At 46.8% G+C, this 19705-nt stretch overlaps 1 protein-coding gene and 1 non-coding gene across 2 annotated transcripts; both read right to left on the reverse strand.

Annotated features, from left to right (window-relative positions):
• Positions 1–2299: 2299 nt before the first annotated feature.
• On the reverse strand, positions 2300–14140 carry AMER3 (APC membrane recruitment protein 3). The gene is made up of 2 exons (XM_032412912.1): positions 13428–14140; positions 2300–8150 (listed from the first exon to the last, which is right to left on the reverse strand). The coding sequence occupies exon 2, from the start codon at positions 8128–8130 to the stop codon at positions 5695–5697; it is 2436 nt and encodes an 811-aa protein (XP_032268803.1). The 5' UTR covers positions 8131–8150; positions 13428–14140; the 3' UTR covers positions 2300–5694.
• A 2093-nt stretch (positions 14141–16233) lies between these two features.
• Positions 16234–16340, reverse strand: LOC116637953. Its single transcript, XR_004300569.1, has one exon. It is a non-coding gene; the product is annotated as a U6 spliceosomal RNA (small nuclear RNA).
• Positions 16341–19705: the final 3365 nt, after the last annotated feature.

Here is a 19705-nt window from a genome sequence, read left to right on the forward strand (position 1 = left end):
CTCATACTGCTTTCTCTGCATCCCATGTTTGGGTATATGGAGTTCCATTTTTACTTGTCTCAAGGTATTTTCTAATAAAGCTTCGTGACTCTTTATTCAGCCATGTTGAACCTGCCAATGAGCCCGTCCAATTCTTCATTTCTGTTACAGTATTTTTTATTTCTAGCATTTTATTTTGATTTCTTTCTTACAATTCTTTAAGTTTATATTACCACGGGTTATTGCATCTTGTCTACTTTTTCTCATTAGAGCTCTTAACATATTAACAATACTTATAATACTTATTTGATAATTCCAACATCTTTGAGTCTGGTTCTGATGATGGCTTTGTCCTTCTGACTTTGTTTCTTCTTGACTTTAGCCAGCTTTATAAATTTTTGTTGAAAGCTGGACATGTTGTATAGGGTAATAGGTACTGAGGGAAATAGACTTTTAGTGTAAGGAATTAAACTAATCTGGCTAAGTGTTAGTCTGTTTTAATATTTGTCATAGCTAAGCACCAAAGGCTTCATATTACTCTAGTATATTTAGAGGAGGGATATCTATACATCCCTCCTTCTCCTCCCCCCTCCTCCTTTTCCTTCTTCTCCATTGTCACTGTCTTCTCCTCCTCCTCCTCTTCCTTCTTCTCCTTTTCCTCTTCCTCCTTTTCCTTCTTCTTCTGGCTTCCCTTTGTTCTGGTCCTTAGATGGAATCTTTGTCTTGCAGCTCTTTTAGTTGTAACCCACTGTTATTATTGCTGGATGCTATTAGTGTTGTGGTAGGGTGAGTGGGTAGGGTGGGAAAGAAAGGGATGTTCCCTTATCTCTTAAGCTTCGAAATAAGTCTCAGTAATTTTTGGGCTTGTGCCTCAGGGGTGGGGTTAAACCTTCAGAAGACTTTCTGTTTCCAGTCTATTTTCTTGCAGTCCCCTCCCAAATGACTATACCTTACTTTATGTATTTATTTACTTATTCACTTACTCACTCTTACATGAGACAGGAAGGTTGGAGAGGACTGGAGTTTGTGGAACTCCTTTCCTTCAGCTTGGAAAAGTTTCAGAATAGCCCTCTGGAGAAGTCCCTCCCCTGTGAGGTAGACCTGCTAGGAGAAGGGTCTGGAGGGTTTTACAGTAGCTACTTTTCCATCCCCTCTGCCATGCCTATCTTCACCCTGAAAACTTGATGTGGTTCCTAGAGGAAAGGGCTATGAAAGCATATGCCCCCCCTTTACTGTCCAACCCCCCAGCTTCTTACTCACCCTGCAAGAGCTTGTCAAAATTACTTTTTAACTCTTCCTACCAGTTTTTGTCATTTTGCAGCTTCTGCTCCAGGTCTTGGTTGTTGTATTTCTCTGAATGCACCTGTTTCTCCATGTTTCAAGGAAGTTATTTGCCCTGTTTTATGATGGATCAAGAAAAGTCATTCATTTTGTTTGTCCAGGTTTTTCTTGTTGTAAGGATAGGAATGACAATTTTCAAGATCTTACATATAACAACAACAACAACAAAACCACCTTTCCCCTCCCAAATATGGGTGTGGGTGATATGTCCCTATCACCATGGAGCCTAGGGCATTAACATCAGAGCCTCAGGACAGTTGGGCCTTGGGTGGGTACAGGAAACAGGATGTGTTGTTCATTTTTAAAATGCATCTTCTCATTATTAAGTTTCATTTTTACAGTTTTTAAGAGGACTTTAACAAAGAGGACTTAAGGAATAAAGAAGTGAGCACAGCATTGTTTGTAACAGCAAAAATAAAAAAACTTGAATATCCATAGGAGAATGTTTAAATTAATTGTTACCTACAGGAGACTGTTGTGGAGGTGTTCAAGAGAATGGAGAAACTGCTTGCTGCTGGTACCTGCTAAGAAGATATCTGAGAGAGAGAGAGAGAAAATGACAGCAGGCAGGAGCAGAGTGGGGAGGGGCAGGAGAGGGAGAAGCCAGACTCTCCAATGAGCAGTGAGCCAGATGCCGGCTCCATCCCAGGACCCCGGGATCATGACCTGAGCTGAAGGTAGATGCTTAAGTGAAATAAGTCAGTCAGAGAAAGACAAATACCATATGATTTCACTCATATGTGGAATTTAAGAAACAAAACACGTGAACATAGAAGGGAAGGAAAAATAAAATAAGGTAAAAAAGAGAGGAAGGCAAACCATAAGACAAATATAAAGAACAAACAGAGTTGCAGAGGGGAGGATGGGGTAACTGGGTGATAATCATTAGGAGGGCATGTGATGTAATAAGTAGTGGGTGTTATATGCAACTGATGAATCACTAAACTCTATCTCTGAAACTAATGATACACTATATGTTAATTGATTTTAAATAAAAAAGATGTCTGTGATGCGCCGTGCAGTAAAAAGGATTAAAGTTCGTGTGTGTTTATGTCACAGACGCAAAAAGGGTCTGAGGACACATCTAGTGTTTGAGAAGGTCAGGGAAGTGGAGGCTCAGCACTTCACATAGTTTGGATTGGTTGTAGTAAATGGGAATTAGTTTTGTAATCAAAACAACAGAAGGATAAAAGAAGGAAGGAGACTCACTTTTTATTGTTTTCTGTGTCTTTTGAGTTTTGTATCCTATATTTATCCCCATTCCATAAAAAGTAAAATAAAAGAAAATAAGAAACCAGGAAAGGTAAGATGTACCCCCCGATGTAGTTCACCGGGTCTTCCTCAGCACGTGCTGGCCTTTACCCCTTTTCAGCACCTCCCTCCTGATCTCTGTCCAGCCTTCCTGGTGCACCCCAGGCCACCCTACTATAGGCCCAGGCCACCCCCACCATTAGGGCAGGCTGGGAGGCTGCTTGGCCCCCTCCCAGCACCTCTCAGTATCCAGTGCAACCTTGGAAGGCTGGAAGATTGAAAGGCACAGTGCACAGGCCTTAGGGTGTACCCCAGTCCTCTGCTTGTCACTGTGTGACCCTGGGGAGTCACTTAGACTCTGTGAGACATCTATGAGCTGGAGTTTTACTTTATATGGGAGAAACAACCTCCTATAATTTCTATAGCCATGTATAAATGAGAGGGTTAGAAATGACCAGAATTCTGAAAATACCCCACAGGCCTCTTGCTACTCCCAGCACCGGGCTAGGCACTTATCCCAGGAGCTGGCCCAGCAGTTCCATTCTTTCCTCTCATTGGGTCACCTGAAGAACATGCCCCATCAGACTGGCACTGCCTGTACCCCTCTTGCAGGGGAGGGCATCCCAAGAGGTGGGATGAAGAAAGAGATGGTCTGAGGCTTCCTCAGACCCACTGGACACAAGAGAAAGGGAAGGCCCTCCTCTGTTCTCTCAGCAAGGTGCCTGGTAGGCCACTGCTGTAATCTCCCACCACATTGCAGAGAATGAAAATTTCTAGGGCGTCAGGATTGCTTAAGATGCTTCCCATAGTGAGAGCCACTGCGCTGGTGGTTCCACTCAGGCAGGCATGACCTCAGTTCCTTTTCTCTGCTGCTCTGTTGCTGGGTCACTGCAGACTACCTTCACCATAACCTCTGGGTCCTGGACCTCCTTGGTTTCTACCTTTACCAGCACTCTTGGGACTGGCTGGATTCTCCCCACCAGTCACGATGTCACATCAAGGAAACACTCCCTCAGAATTCCTGCAAGGTAAAAACAACTCTGCCACTCTTTAGACACAGGCTCACATTCAATAAGATATCAGAAAACCATGAGGAACCTTTTGATATTTCATTCTTTCAACAAGTAAATATGTACTGAGCCCTTGCTCTGCTCAGGTGCCGTACAAAGTGATAAGGACCATGATTAAATGAGGGATGCCCCCTGCCCTCAGGCACTCAGGTTGCTTACAGGGAAACAGGCAGCTGGTACCCAGAGGGTGCCCTGGAAGAAGGGAGTAGTGAAGGCTTTGAAACAGTTCACTGCAGGAGCTCAGCAAGAGAACTTCTATAGCCTCGTGAAGAGCTGGGCCTTAGGAGCCAATGGGTGGGATTCAAACCCCATCGACCCCACATACTAGCTGCGTGTGTTCATGGGCAAGTCATATCAGCACTTTGTGCCTTGGTCTCCATATCTGAAAAATGAAGACAACTGCATTCAGGTTGATACAGGGATGAGGTAAACTATTCCATGTATAACCTGCTCCTGGCACAGCTCTATAATGCTAATCATTTGTGGAAGTCCTGGGAGGGGGAATCACGTGTGGTTTTCCAGGAAGACTGGCCCTGACCTTCCCTCAGTGTTCCAGGGATGGGCCTGGTCAGGAGCCTATAGGAGCACACAGTAGGCCCAAGTAAACAGTTGTTAACAAGGGCTACAGAGCCCTTTCTAGTCTGAAATGAAGCCTCAATCAGGAGAGGCACCAGCCTGTGGTCAGCTGTCAGACAGTATCCCTCTGGCTGGAATTTCTCCCCCACCATCTGACCTACCCCTTTCTACGATGACCTTTCCTCTAGAAACAGTTTCATGTCTGTGGCATACCATCCTTTGCATCTCACTGCAGCATGTCGGGTGAGGTAGGATCTAATCATAGAGAAACTCGAGGCATGGTCTGTCACTGTGCCTGACGTCCTGACTCTTGCCCTTCCCGAGGCTGCGGGCCACCTTTCCCCTCCACGATTCTGAATATTTGGTACTGTGCATGTTGTTGTGGCTTTCAGGAAGATGAGAGTTATAGCTCCATTCTGAGGTAAGTTTTCCTGAAGGGGGAGGCAAAGATGCTGACCGTGTGGAGGGGCGAGAATGGCAGAGTTGTGGACAATCAATCAGCTTCTGCCCTGAGAACATCCTTGGCTTCATTTAGAGGAGTTGGGGAAAATTATTGGTCTGATTTGTAATAGAGAATTCACTAACACCCATTGACTAGGGTCTGCAGGGTCTAGCCCTGGCAGGGTTGTTGTCTGCTGATTAAAGGCCTTAATGAGATGAGGCTGGTCCTGCTTCTCATTCCCACGAGAAGTCCTTCAGGGCCCCAGCACATTGTGGCTACTTGTCCTGGGGGTAGAGAGCAGGCTGGTGTGGGGCCAGTGGACATTCCTGAGCTCATCCACAGCACCCCATCCTGCCTGTCTCCCACCCTGCCTCCCACCCCTAAGCCTTAGACTACACATTTATTTTTCTCAAGCCCTATGCAGACTTCTTGGCTCCCTCTACTTCCCATTTATAAGATGTACTGTTATTGTCCCATCAGTTTCAAGCCTGAGCTCCTCTCTCTAACATGCTGTATGAGAAGCCAGGTGTGGCCACTTCACAGCCAACTGGGATTCAAGTCTTCATTTCTTTGTGGGGAAATCAGTGAGGCACACTTTGAGAGCAACAGCAGCTGTGCAGCTGTCCTTGGCCTTGGGCTGCCCAGTACCTGGTCTGGCTGAGCTGGTTCAGGCATGGCTGTTCCACATTAAAATGCTTTGCTCCACTTGCCTGTGTCCTGCTACCCCCACCCCCCAACAATCCTTACATCAGGGACAAAGGGTGGATATTTGGGTGTTAGGTTCTCTTGAATGTGGCCACAAAGACACAGTTTCTGGTGAGTGAGGCCCCATGCTATAGGTGAGGCTCAGCCATGCTGGTCTGGGGGCTCCTATTTCCGGTTGGTTGCAGAGGAGGCCTTCATGGGCCAGGAAACTGTAGCAACTTTCTGGGGCACTTGCAGAGGGGGCTCACTTGTACTGGCTGTTGGAAGTGATGTCTAGGATTCCTGGCAGTTGGCCCCAGGGGCTCAGCTGGATAGTAGGGCCAAGAGGGGCTACAAATCCAGCTGGCCCCTATGTATCGCCTGCTCCACAGCCCTTGAACTGAGCTGCAGGGACTGGTCATCCATAGAGGCATGATGAGCCTGGGCATCCATCCTGGTGGGCTCCACCCTGAGCTGGCTAAGGCCCAGGACGTGGCCTGGGCACCTCTGGTCCTGTGGGCTGTGGAGTGGACTAGCCAGGGAGGGCAGGCCACACACAATCGGCATGCTAGGGAAGCTGTTAGTCTGTTTCTGCTGGAGAATATCAGAGCCTCTGGCCTGAGGGTGCCTACAGAACTCACTGCTTGTGTCCTGCCTTGGGGACTGTGTAGTAGGGGGCTGGCAGTCTGGGTGGATGTGCAGGGCTGCAACCTGGGCCACACAGCCTGTCAGGGTGGGCTCTACATTGAGGGTGCTTCTGCCAGGACCTGGCCTCCAGGGACCTTGGAAACACTCCAGATTCCCAGGAGGCCTGGGCTCCTGGAAGCCAGGCCAAGGGTTTGGGACCTTATTTTTGCTAGAGGTGTCTTTTGTTGCAGAGGCTGCAGACCCCACAGAGGAGAACAAGCCTTCATGGCAGCCTTGCATCCTTCCTTCCCCAGAGACCTGCACACACTCCAGAGATGGGTCCCTGGACAGAGTGCTGGTTCCCTGCTCGGGCCCTCCTAGGACCTTGCTCTCTCCAGCAAGCAGGCCCTCGGGACCCGAATGTGCCCACAGCTTCCGCCTGCTGGGTGCTGAGCCCACAGCGGTCCTACCTGCATCTGAAGCCCTAGCCCCCCTGCCCTCCAGCTTCACTGGATGTGGGCCCTTTTTCTCGGAGTCAGCTCCCACCTTCTCTGCCTGTCCCCTGGGTGAGGTTGCAGTTTCTCCAGGGGCTGAGGCAGGTGGGGTGCGGAGTTCAGGGCCACGGCGAAGCCAGTTGATAATGCCCATGGTGATGGCAAGCTCGGTGTCACAGAGTTTTAGCAGGCACTCCTTGCCCTTCCAGGAGCTTTGCAAAAAGCCCTGGCTGAGCAGGTCTGGGCCTGGTGCTGGGGCCAAGTTCTCCTCTGCCCCCACATGGAAGCTGCACATGGACAGTGGTGCTCCTAGGGCTGGCCCTGACAGACTCTCAGACACACATAGGTCATCATCCAGGCTTGGGCCAACAGGGCCCTCGCTGGGGTCATAGAAGAGCTCGTAGAGGGCATCTCCACTGTAGCTGTCCCGGGGGAAGGCTGCTGGTGTGCCTGGACTTGAAGCCTCCTTCTTGTCCTCCTCAAGGCCAGGTGAAAATGAGTCATAGTAGCCCTCATCACTCGTGGACACGGATTCTGGCTGCTCACTCTTAGGCGTACCTGTGTCTATGGAGCTGGCTTTGGAGCCACTGTGGGGGTCCCTACAGGGACACAGGGGTAGCTCAGCAAGCCCAGCTGCATCCAGCCTGGGCCGGTCTGTGTCTGTGCCCTGGGGACCCCCCAGCCATGGCCCCAGTAGGGCACGGTGCTGCTGCTTCACAGAGTGATTCACACTGTCCCAGAACTTGGCAAAGTCAGACAACTCGTTTTGGGCAGGTGATGCCGGCTGTTCCACACTGCCCTGGAAGGGGCCCCTAAGAACCTTGCTTTCAAGGGCCTGTGATACCTGGGTTGGGCTCTCCGGGCCCTCGTTCAGTTCCAGAGATGGCACTGAACTTTCATCTGCAAAGATCTCCCCACAGCCCGTGAGAGAGTCAAAACTCTTGAGTGAGGCCACATCCTCACACAGGGCCCTGCAGAGGTCAACAGAAGAGTCAGGCGGGAGCTCACTGTCAGATAGGTCCTGGAACAGGCTGTCTGGCCCCAGTCCCTCACCTAAGGGGAAGAAGGCTTTGCCTGTCTGCCCGCTAGCCTCTGATGGGCCCCCAGGGGAAGACAGGCTCTCCCCCTTGGTCACCAGTGAGGCCAAGTTCTCAGTCTTGTTTCTGCGAATGTGGAATAGGTTCCGAAAGCACTTCTTAGGTCGTTTCAGGGATATCCTCTTCCTTGGGATGCTCTTGGCCACAGCGGGCACAAAGGGCATCTGGGGCACAAAGTGGCGGTAATCAATCATGCGCTGGCTGCCGGGGGGCCCTGGGAAGCTTGCGCTGCCCACCAGTTGCCCTGTGGTTGTGCTCACCCTGCCAGCCCCAGGCACACTGTCATGAGTCTTGCTCTTTCGTACCAGTTTGAAGGTGGCCCCACAAAAGGCTGCAGCCCCCACCTCAGGTTCTGGCTCTGCTTCCTTGTTGGACCATCTGTCATATCCTTGGGCGCTGGGACTAACCTGCGGGGCCCTTTCACTCTGGGGCTTCTGTTGCCCTCCTGGTGAGACTGACCAGGGACTTGCATCCTCCCTGGCCAGAGTGGCGGCTGCTGGGTCTGGGGCTTTCTCATGGGAAATCTGCAGGCTGGATTTGATGAAGGTCTTTCCTCTCTTCAGCTCCATGCTGCCAGGGCCCCAGGCTGCTGTGAAGGAAAGTAGGAGGCACTTAGTATCCAAGATGTACGCCTATGGCTCTAGAAGACCTCTGTTTACACAGTGGCTTTGGAGCTGAGCTCTGACATCTAAACCTGGATCCTCCACAGAGGCAGGGAGAGGGAGATGAGAATGGCCTCACCCATGCTCACTGCTCCAGGGCTACCCACTGCTCCACAGAAAACTGATACTAGAGAAGTTAAGTCACATGCTTAAAGTCACAGAGTAGGAGCCAAATTGAGAGCAGACTAGAGTCTGGTGCTCTTGTGTCTGTGATCTCTCAACTCAACCAAGCATCCTCTCAGAGTTTATCTGGCCAAGTCAGATTCCCATTTCCAGGCCCAGGCATTCTACAAATAGCACCACATCCTTACAGGGAAAGTATCACAGCCTTTCTGAGTGGTGGAGCAGAGGATTCAATAAATAAGTTCCTGCCTTCATCTAAGAGACAAAGCTCAAAGGGAAACCTAAGCTTGCCTTTTGGGATGGACGCAGGTGCTCATCAGTTGGAAGGGAAGACACAAACACTGCCCTCCAGGGCTACTGCATCTGTCTGAGGAGGCAAGACTCAGTCTACACAGAGGCCATCAGGGCAAGGCACAACAAAGCATCTAATGGTGCATGCTGGGTTTGAGCACCGAGAAGAGAGACAGCATCATGGTAGAAGGCAAAAGTGAGGAGTCAGGCATTAGGCCAGGACCAGGCAGGTTAGATAGACACAGCACATGATGGGCTGGAGAGCAGGCAGGTATCACTTTCTGTGCACATCCTGAGAGGTGTTGATGCCTGGAGTGCCATCCACAGTGCCACATACGGATGCCCAGTCTGAGTCCAATGGGAAAGGGTGTTGGCATTGATTACTGATGTCTGTCCTGGGTGTGGGAGGGGGAAAACAGTTAGAGTGTTATCTTGACCATTTTTGCATAACTGGGGAGTGTGGCCTTCCTCTGAGGTCAATGAAGAGCTATAAAAGTCTTCTGATTGAGTGGGTGGGTAGAAACAGTGGCATAATAAAGTTGGTGGTCTAAGACCATTTATCTGATATCTGAGTGAAGGACAGAATAAATTAGGAGAGAAATTTTGAGCAGAGAAGATTCACAAAAGGCAACTAAAGTGGGTTGAGTATGTGAAGATAAGATCCAGATGGAAGCCGTAGTCATAAGTGACAAAAAAGAGAGGTGAAGTTATAGGGCCTTTCAAAGGCAGAAACGCTGGGACCCAGCAACTGAATAAAGAAAGAGAAGTCATCAACAATGAGGAAGCAGTAAATACTGACCCAGAATTGGGAAAAGGTAAGGAAGTAGAAACTGAGTGAAGGCAAGGAAGGGGCCTGTGCTAAGAGCTGGTTTGAGAGACAGAAGCAAGACTCTAAGGTTTTAAACATGTTGCCTTTGGGGCGAGTTTAGAGACCTACAAGAGTGGACCAAAAGAAGGTGATGCCCAAGAGCACCACCTGTGAACTTCCCTGGACTCTCCCTCTCTGTATCCTCACAGGCACCCAGCTCACAGCTCAGCCTGTTCCAGCAGCTCTTCCTCTCCTTGGTGGTGAGCAACCTGCTAGTCCATCCTGTCAGTTTGGCCAAGGAAAGATCAGAGGAGAAAGTTGGGTTTCTTTGACTCTCCATAGGGACTTGCTTAATAGGGAGCACCTGAATTCACTCCCCCACAGTTCGCAGTCTGTGAGGGAGGGATGCAGTGGGTATAAAAGCAAGTGGCTCTGTCAGCCTGCATGCCTTTCAGATCTACTGCCCACAAAGCTTTACAGCTACCTTCAGAAAACTACTTGACAGATATGAGCTATCCAGGTCAGTTCTGGAGTCTCTCAAATGCTTAGCCATGAGGACCTGGAGGTGAGCAGAGGGGCTGCCTCACAGCCCAGTTGACAACATTAAAGCTGAAGAAGATGAGAAAGGGTGACAAGGCTGCCATTTCGGGGGCTCACAGGGGCAAGCTGACCAGCCTCCACCCTACTCCCACCTATAGGCAGTGCTTCCTCCCCTGCAGAGGGACACGTGGGACTTCTGGCTGGAGGATAGGAGGAGTCAGCACTGTGCCAGGGAAAACCACAGACCAGACTTGGCTCTGGTGGCAGCTCAGCTCTTGGTGACAGCATCCTAGACAGTGGGACAGTGCTTCAAGCTGCCTTTCTGCCTCCTGTGAGGTGGAATGTCCCCAAGCCTTTTCTACCCTGTATCTGCAGATCCCATTTTCATTCCCCACAGTCCTTTGTGGCCTACATAAGTCCTTTCCCAGGTCTGATGGGTTTTACTATACACAGCATAGTGGTTACTATCAGGACTTTGGAGTTGAAGAACCCAGATTTGAGTCTTGGTTGCATCTACCTAACCAGGTGACAGCTTGGCCTATAACCTTATGAGACATACTACTGTAACCTCCATTTTACAAAGGAGAAATTAAGGTCCGGAAAAGTCAATAGATTGGCCCAGGTTGCACATGTGGTAAGTGACAGAACTAAGATTTGAAACCAAGCCCATCTGATTCCGATCATGTGCTCTTAACCACAGTAGACATTCTATAAACCAATAGCCCAAACTCCTCTTCATGGGAAATTTAAAAATCAAATAATAAATGTGTTTTTATGAGGAATTTTGGAAAGCACAATGAAAATGGTGATTAAAATCAAAAGTATGGCTCACACAAATTTAGAAAAATTGTAATTGAAGATAATATAATTTCTATGACAAGAAATTTTAGAGATTATTATGAGATCTCTTTTCTATGTTTTAAAAAATCTTTTTATTACCATACTCTTAGAAATAACTTGAAGTGAGCATGACAAAGATTACTTCACTGTAAGCAGAAATTGCAACTATAAGAACTAAGATGGTTTACCTGATATTGATCTCTATAAATAAAACTGATTTCTTAATTCTGAATTCAGTTAACTGATTTAAAATCACGAAGAACTGGATATTTCACTATATTTTGAACTTGAAAACTGATGTCTCAAAATAACAGTCATTTCTACAGATGGCTGGACTCAGTGTCACTAATGTTGCCAACTCTGTTTCCTGAGTTCATTTAACACTTTGGCACATTGATAGGGCAATAAGCACTAAGATTCAGAATAATGACTGAGAGACTTGCAAAATACTGGAGCAATTATGTGAAATTCAGTGTATGTTCAGTTCAGATTCTACATTAAAATATTTTATCAGAGCCTGACTCTAGAAATGTGGGTCCTGTATGTGACATGGGTGGGATCTTCCTGGGGAATCAGAGGGCCTGCTGCCCAACTGGAGAAAAGCTGAGCAGTCACCTTCCATGACAGTTCTCAGGGACAGAATGGAATTTATCTGGACAGCCAGATGCTGACACTGTCATTGCTTGAGGGCAGAGGCCAAATATGTCCGGGTTCCCATCTGAAAAATGCACATTCTGCTTTGTAACCCTCTGGCTAAAGACCCCTCCAGTGGAGCTCAGCATGAAACCTGAGAGGGAATCCTCTACCATGTGCCACATCCTTCCCCAAAGGACAAAGTAGCCCTGTCCCTTCCCTGGTTTGGTGCCTTCTTGTCTGTAGCACTCAGTAATCACTGACTCCTCATTCTGCTGTTTGTTTGGTCTTCTCACTCCCCCGTGAGGTTGAAAAAGTCTCTAAGATTCAGGACTCCAACTGTGGTTGACAGTGAGCCACTGCTTATTTAAATGAAATATTTATGTTTTTGAGACATTTTAGCCATATATTTACATCTAAGTTTCCTAAATAGGATGCAGAATCTGACATTTTTAATTCTATAGTTTTGCACATCATTCTCTGAGAAGGGTCTCAGTGACACCAAGACCTTGGACTGAGTCTTGCATCTCTAAAATTAACTTCCAAATTCCATGAGAACAGGGACCACACCATGTATTTATTTAATCAACTCTGATTCAGGGATGTGGTATTTAAACCAATCTAAAAGACAGCTGCAGACAACCAGGCAAAAGATGTGGGAAGCATATTCCAGGCAGAGGGAACATCCCTCAGAAAGGCCTTGCAGAGCAAAAGATGAAGAATATTTAAAGCTCTGAAAGCAGGCCCAGGTGGCCAGAGCAGCAAGCCAGTGGGATGAGGTCTGGAGATCGGCAGGGCAGACGGCACCAGGCCTGAGGTCACAAGTTGGGTCTCGGCTCTTATGCTATGAACCATGCAGGGACAGCCATCAAGGGTGAGTAACAGGGGCCAGTTTTCAGTTTTAATAGATCAATTGTAAATGAGGATGGAAAGCAGGCTCAAGAGTGGAGGCAAGAAGGCAGATTAGGAGTCAGAGGAGGGCCTAGTGGAGAGTAAGTAGTGACAGAGACTTTCCATGTATGCTAACCTTTCCTCTCAGTGCCTTACACAGAGTATGCACTTGCATATGGATTTATTGCAAATTGAGAATATGAAGTAATTCTACTGGCTGCTTTTCTACAAGATGAATAACTTTAGCTCGACTGCCTAGGATTTTCTTTTCCCTTTGGGAAGGTAATTCTGTGAGCTTCTTTCCTTCTTTAACATGAAAGCGATTGGGTATATAACGGAGCAAATAACCTTGCAGGTACACATATATAATATAAGTGGTTTGGAGATATAAAAATTTTGACTAATAGTTTTGGCATTTGCCATGCTTTTCCCTGCCCCGCCCCCAACATCCAGTAAAACCACAAGCCTTGAAATACAAAGAGGTGAATGGTGATAAGAAAGCAGAGGCCTCAGAGGGGAGCCCCACCAAGGGACTTCCTGGACACTGGGGTCAGAGTGGGAGGCTATGTAGGGGCAATAGTTTATCTCTGTAGAGTGTGCCTTGTCTAAGCCAAAACCTTCAGGATTGATGGAGTGAAGGCTATTGTGGGGAGAGAAAGCCTCGTGTTATGGGGTGGGTGTGGGGTGGGGAATGAAGCAGAAATAGAATCTGCAGTGAGAACATCACCAATTTACCCAACCCCCACGTTGGAGAGACAAAGGGCCCTTTGGGGAGCAAAGGTTCTGGCCCACCTCCTCTAGGTGTTCCTGAGCTGCCCGGCTGAAAGAAAATGGGTCTCCAGTCTTATCTGTTCTTTTTCCAGCTATCCGCGCACAAGGGGTCTCTCCTCTTCCTTAGCCCAGACCTAAAAGGGTCGTCGCCCCCAGACCCCAGACTCCCATCATCCGCGCAGGACACTGTGGGGTGGAGAGGGTGCAGACGCTGGTTCCTCCACTAAGCCTGTCCATCGCGCGAAAGAACGCACAAAAATTCCCAAATCATCCCCCTTCTCCCCAAGTCTAAATCCTCGCGACTTACCCCTGGTGGCCGGGAGTGTCGCAATACACGGCCTTGGCAGGGCCGGGAGCCGCGCCCGAGCCCAAGCCGCGCGCCGAGCTCAGCACCACGGTCAGCTCCTGGCGCCGCGCGCCCCCGCGGGGTGGAGGAGGAGGAGGGCCCGCGCCCGCTCGCCGCGGCTTGGAGGGGCGGGCCGCTGTGGCAGGAGGCGGGCAGGCAAGGGTTAAGCCGCGGGAGGGCCCCGGGGTAGGGGCGGGGCCCGGAGCCTGTCTGCAGCGGAGGCGGCCCCGCACAGCAGGGGGCGAGGTGAAATGCGCTGGGCCGGGGTGGTGGCTGCTCCCGGAGAACTGTAGCCTCGGTGCCACCCGGACCTCGGTGGGTCTCGCTTTGTTAGTATTTCTTCCCGTCTCTGTCCCTGTCTCCCCGTAAGGCTGTGGTTTTGCATCCCTCATGCCCAGCTGCGGGTGCTGCCGTGACGTACAGCGGCGCAGTGGTCTGCCCCAGCTCCCGACCGCATGCCTGCGCAGTGATCTGAAAGCCTTAGAGCGCGCAGGTGTGCGTCGCCTGATGATCTCCGCAGCTCGTAGGGTCCAGGCAGATTTAACCCCAACCGTCTCGGAAGGGCTCCGTCACATGGGGCCTAGTCTCGATTCCTACGCAGGATTCAGAGCTGGCTTGGAAGAAGGAGCTGGCCAATCTCAGGATGCAGGGCAGAGTCTTACAGAACCTTCTTTACAGAGTGCCTTCCTTGGACCGGATTATATTATTTATGGGAACAAACAAGGCGCTTCCTTTAGGGCTACTCGCTGTGTGAGGTCTGTGGGAACTCTCTCCCCGCTGGGCCGAGGACAGAGAGCCGGCATGCTAGGGGAAAGGAATAAAGTATGGATTAAGTAACCCCTGGATGGCTCTGGGAGCAGTGCCAAGTGGGGGAAGGGGTGTGGGGTGGAGAGGGGCGGGAGCACACAGCTGGTGTTGAGGAAGGTGCCGATTCCTCGGAGGTGGGGGTGGGGGGAGGGGGCTGGAGATGGGGGTGGTGGTAAGGGGCTGATCCCACACAACAGGGGTGAATGCAGGCAGTGAGTGATGGAAGGAAGGACAGAGGGTCGCCCAGTCCAGGCTTGAACTGAGGCCAGAAAGAGGTCTGGGCTAGGGCAAATGGCAAAGGCCATGACTTCCTTTTGCCTGATTGGCTCCCTCCCTGTCCCCACGTCCAAAAAGACCCTAGACATAGGGTGTCCCACGTTGGGTTGGGCTGTCTTTGTCATAACCCATCAACCTTCTTTATAGTCACCTTGAGATTGCCTCACCCCAGAGTCAAGAGGTTTCCACTGATGTCCCCTCCCCCGGAGAGGATCTTCCACTGCCTTTGGATGAGCCCATTTCTTGCATTTGAAGAGTTTTTCTACCTGCTGACTGATGCAGCATGCATGACCCCAGGTGTCCCCTCTCCCGGTGTTGGTGGTGTAGTCCTGACCTTTCCTGTCAGTTTCTGGCCATCAGAGTTCCCTTAGTCAATTCTTCCCCTATTAGGTAGAAACAAAGGCGGATCTATGTTTCATTGCGACATATACCCTGAATCAAGAATAGGACTCCCACAGACTCCATAGTGCTTACTAAAGTTAATAAACATTAGTTTCTTCTATTATGGTCTTCCCTTTTCTGCATTAGAAGGACTTCATATTTTTCTTAAACTTTTCCCCTTTTGAGGATAATTAGTGCTCTTTTTCATTCCAAATTGTCACCCTTTGGCCATTGAGAACTATGCTAAGCCATCTACTTTCATCCTTTCAAAGAGTTTTAAAATATCCTTGATTTTTAAGAAACAAAACAAACTATATGTATAATTTATAATATATATTTTTTTCTTCCCCAAAGACATGGGATCAGGTCTTCTCCAAGGACCCCTGGAAAGAGCTTTCATACCAGGATTTCCCAGTTCGGATATTACTGAATGATTTTTAATAGTGTTCTACTGTAAACTTGCTTTATGTTATTTTTATAATACACTTAGTTTTCTCGGGTGCCTGGGTGGCTCAGTCGTTAAGCGTCTGCCTTCGGCTCAGGTCATGATCCCAGGGTCCTGGGATCGAGTCCCACATCGGGCTCCCTGCTCAGCAGGAAGCCTGCTTCTCCCTCTCCCACTCCCCCAGCTTGTGTTCCTGCTCTCGCTATTCTCTCTGTCAAATAAATAAATAAAATCTTTAAAATATATATATATATATATTACACTTAGTTTTCTCATCGGGACTCACAACATTTTGGGGCTGTGGCTCTAACCCTTTTCTTTCCTGGGGTGGGCCCTTAGGGTTCTCTGACCTTGCTCCCTGGTTACTTGATTGACCAGTGGGTCTCAGACCTTCTGGCCATAACCTTTGCTTTCTGACAAATTCAAAGGATTTCACCTGACGGTGAGCACAAATATGGCAGTAGCCTGTTAACTGCATCAGTCAGGGTGCAAAAATCCAGGTTTGCAGCCTAAACTCAGTAGATCCTCAGAGAAGACTGGCAGGTGAGGCAGAGGGATCCTTTGCCCCCAAGGAAGGATGAAAGGGCTAGGACTCTCAACTTGGAGAAGAAAGACTTCAAGAGCCACAATTTGGAGTAGGTGGCTGGGTAGGGAGGAGGGGTGATGGCTCCAAGGATGGGTGTGGCAAGAAGCACCCTAGTACTCAGGCTAGTTCCCCTGCAGAAAGATGTCCTCCACAATCTCAAACAAACTAGCATTAGGGATACATTCACATGATGTGGCCTACTGCAATGACTGGGTGGTTTCTTGTTCTTTCAAAAGTAACTGTATTTTGTTTTATTTTAAAAATTTAGTTTTAAAAATATGGAACACTTCATGAATTTGCATGTCATCCTTGCATAGGAGCAAAGTTAATCTTCTCTGTATCATTCCAATTTTAGTATATGTCCTACAGAAGTGAGCACAAAATTACCTATATTTTAAAACTTCCATCTTAAAAAAGAAACAAATAGTTGCTTTTTCTTTTCTAAAGTTCTGGTAAAATATATATAACATTGAATTTCCCATTCCAGTATTTTTTAGTGTACAATTCAGTATCATTAAGTCCATCCCCATAGTTAATGCACCATCATCTCTATTTCCAAGATATTTTTATGACCCCAACAGAAACTCTACCAATTAAGAAAAAACTCCTCATTTGTCTCTCCCCCTAGCTGCTGGTAACCTCTATTCTACTTTCTTTCTCTATGAAATTCACTGTTCTAAGTAATTCATATAGATGGAATCATACAATATTTGTACTTTTGTGTCTGGTTTATTTCACTTAGCATTAGGTTTTCAAGATTCATCCATGTTGTAGTATTTATCAAAATTTCATTCCTTTTTAAGGCTGAATAATATTACACTGTATGTATTTACCACATTTTTTAATCCATTCTTCCCTTGATAGACATTTGAGTTGTTTCTACCTTTTGTCTATTGTGAATAATGCTGCTATAAAACATTGGTGTATAAATATCTGTTCAAGTTTCAGCTTTCATATCTTTTGAGTATGTACGTGGAAGTGGAATTGTTGGGTCATAATGGTAATTCTATGTTTAATTTTTTGAGGAACCATTGTACTTTTTTCTACATTGTACTTTTTCCTACACCATTTTATATTCCCACAAGCACTGCCAAAGGACTCCAATTTCTCTACATTTGTACCAATTATTTGTTATTTTCTGTGTTTTTGTTGTTTTTTAATAATAGTCATCCTAATGAGCATGAAGTGATATCGCATCATGGTTTGATTTGCATTTCCCTGGTAATTAGTGATATTAAGGAATTTTTCATGTAATTATCAGCCATTTGTATACATTCTTTGGAGAAATGTCTATTCAAGTCCTTTACAGATTTTTAAATTGTATTGTCTTTTTTTCCTAACTGTATTGAGATATTATTGACATATCTATATGGAAGTTTAGGGTGTACAACCTGATTATTTTATACATGTATATATGGCAAAACATCCCTCCACAATATTAGGGTGTAGTAGTAACATTTAAGGTTTACTCTCTTAGCAAATTTCTTTTTTATTCCTTTCAAAATTTTATTTAAATTCAAGTTAGTTAGCATATAGTGTAGTATTAGTTTCAGGGGTAAAATTTAGTGATTCATCAGTTGCATATAACACCCAGTGCTCATTACATCAAGTGCTTTCCTTAATGCCCACCACCTAATTACCCTATCCCCCCGCCTACCTCCCCTAGAGCAATGCTCAGATTGTTCCCTAGAGTTAAGAATCTCTTATGGTTTGCCTCCCTCTCTGTCTTTATCTTATTTTATTTTTCCTTCCCTTCCCCTATGTTCATCTGTTTTGTTTCTTAAATTTCACATATGAGTGAAATCATATGGTATTTGTCTTTCTCTGACTGACTTATTTCGCTTAGCATAATATCCTCTAGTTCCATCCACCTTGTTGCAAATGCAAGATTTCCTTCTTTTTGATGGCTGAGTAATATTCCATTGTATATATATATGCCACTTTTTTATCCATTCATCTGTGCTCTTTCCATAGTTTAGCTATTGTGGACATTGTTGCTATAAACATTGGGGTGCATGTGCCCCTTCGAATCACTATGTTTGTATCCTTAGGATAAATACTTAGTAGTGCAATTGCTAGCTCAAAGGGTAGCTCTATTTTTAACTTTTTGAGGAACCTCCATACTGTTTTCCAGAGTGGCTGCACCCCCCCCCCCAACAGTATAAGAGTGTTTCCCTTTCTCTGCATGCTCACCAACATCTGTTGTTTCCTGAGTTGATCATTTTAGCCATTCTGACTGGTGTGAGTTGGTATCTCATTGTGGTTTTGATTTGTATTTTCTTTGATGCCGAGTGATTTTGAGCATTTTTTCATGTGTCTGTTAGCCATTTGTATGTCTTTTTTTTTTTAATTTTTTTATTGTTATGTTAATCCCCATACATTACATCATTAGTTTTAGATGTAGTGTTCCATGATTCATTGTTTGTGCATAACACACCCATCACCAGGCTAACCCATCCTCCCACCCCCCTCCCCTCTAGAACCCTCAGTTTGTTTTTCAGAGTCCATCGTCTCTCATGGTTCTTCTCCCCCTCCGATTCCCCCCCTTCATTCTTCCCCTCCTGCTACATTCTTCTTCTTCTTTTTTTTCTTTCTTAACATATATTGCATTATTTGTTTCAGAGGTACAGATCTGAGATTCAACAGTCTTGCACAATTCACAGCGCTTACCAGAACACATACCCTCCCCAGTGTCCATCACCCAGTCACCCCATCCCTCCCACCCCACCTCCCACTCCAGCAACCCTCAGTTTGTTTCCTGAGATTAAGAATTCCTCATATCAGTGAGGTCATATGATACATGTCTTTCTCTGTTTGACTTATTTCGCTCAGCATAATACCCTCCAGTTCCATCCACGTCGTTGCAAATGGCAAGATCTCATTCCTTTTGATGGCTGCATAATATTCCACTGTATATATATACCACATCTTCTTTATCCATTCATCTGTTGATGGACATCTTGGCTCTTTCCACAGTTTGGCTATTGTGGATATTGCTGCTATAAACATCGGGGTGCACGTACCCTTTCGGGTCCCTACTTTTGTATCTTTGGGGTAAATACCCAGGAGTGCAATTGCTGGATCATATGGTAGCTCTATTTTCAACTTTTTGAGGAACCTCCATACTGTTTTCCAGAGTGGCTGCACCCCCCCCAACAGTATAAGAGTGTTTCCCTTTCTCTGCATGCTCACCAACATCTGTTGTTTCCTGAGTTGATCATTTTAGCCATTCTGACTGGTGTGAGTTGGTATCTCATTGTGGTTTTGATTTGTATTTTCTTTGATGCCGAGTGATGTTGAGCATTTTTTCATCTGTCTGTTAGCCATTTGTATGTCTTCTTTGGAGAAATGTCTGTTCATGTCTTCTGCCCATTTCTTGACTGGATTTGTTGTTTTTTGGGTGTTGAGTTTGGTAAGTTCTTTATAGATTTTGGACACTGGCCCTTTATTTGGTAAGTCATTTGCAAATATCTTCTGCTATTCTGTCAATTGTCTTTTAGTTTTGTCAAAAGTTTTCTTTGCTGTGCAAAAGCTTTTTATCTTGAAGAAGTCCCAAAAGTTCATTTTTGCTTTTGTTTCCCTTACATCTGGAGACATGTCTAGTAAGAAGTTGCTGTGTTGAGATCAAAGAGTTTGCTGCCTATGTTCTCCTCTAGGATTTTGATGGATTCCTTTCATCCATTTTGAGTTTAACTTTGTGTATGGTGTAAGAAAGCTGGTGACATCACAATGCCAGACTTTAAG

Source organism: Phoca vitulina, unplaced genomic scaffold, assembly GCF_004348235.1.
Source record: "Phoca vitulina isolate PV1807 unplaced genomic scaffold, GSC_HSeal_1.0 scaffold1, whole genome shotgun sequence".
NCBI classification, from domain to species: Eukaryota; Metazoa; Chordata; class Mammalia; order Carnivora; family Phocidae; genus Phoca; species Phoca vitulina.

Coding starts and splice junctions, on each gene's coding strand:
- AMER3 (XM_032412912.1), bottom strand. CDS start 8,130: ATGGAGCTGAAGAGAGGAAAGACCTTCATCAAATCCAGCCTGCAGATT.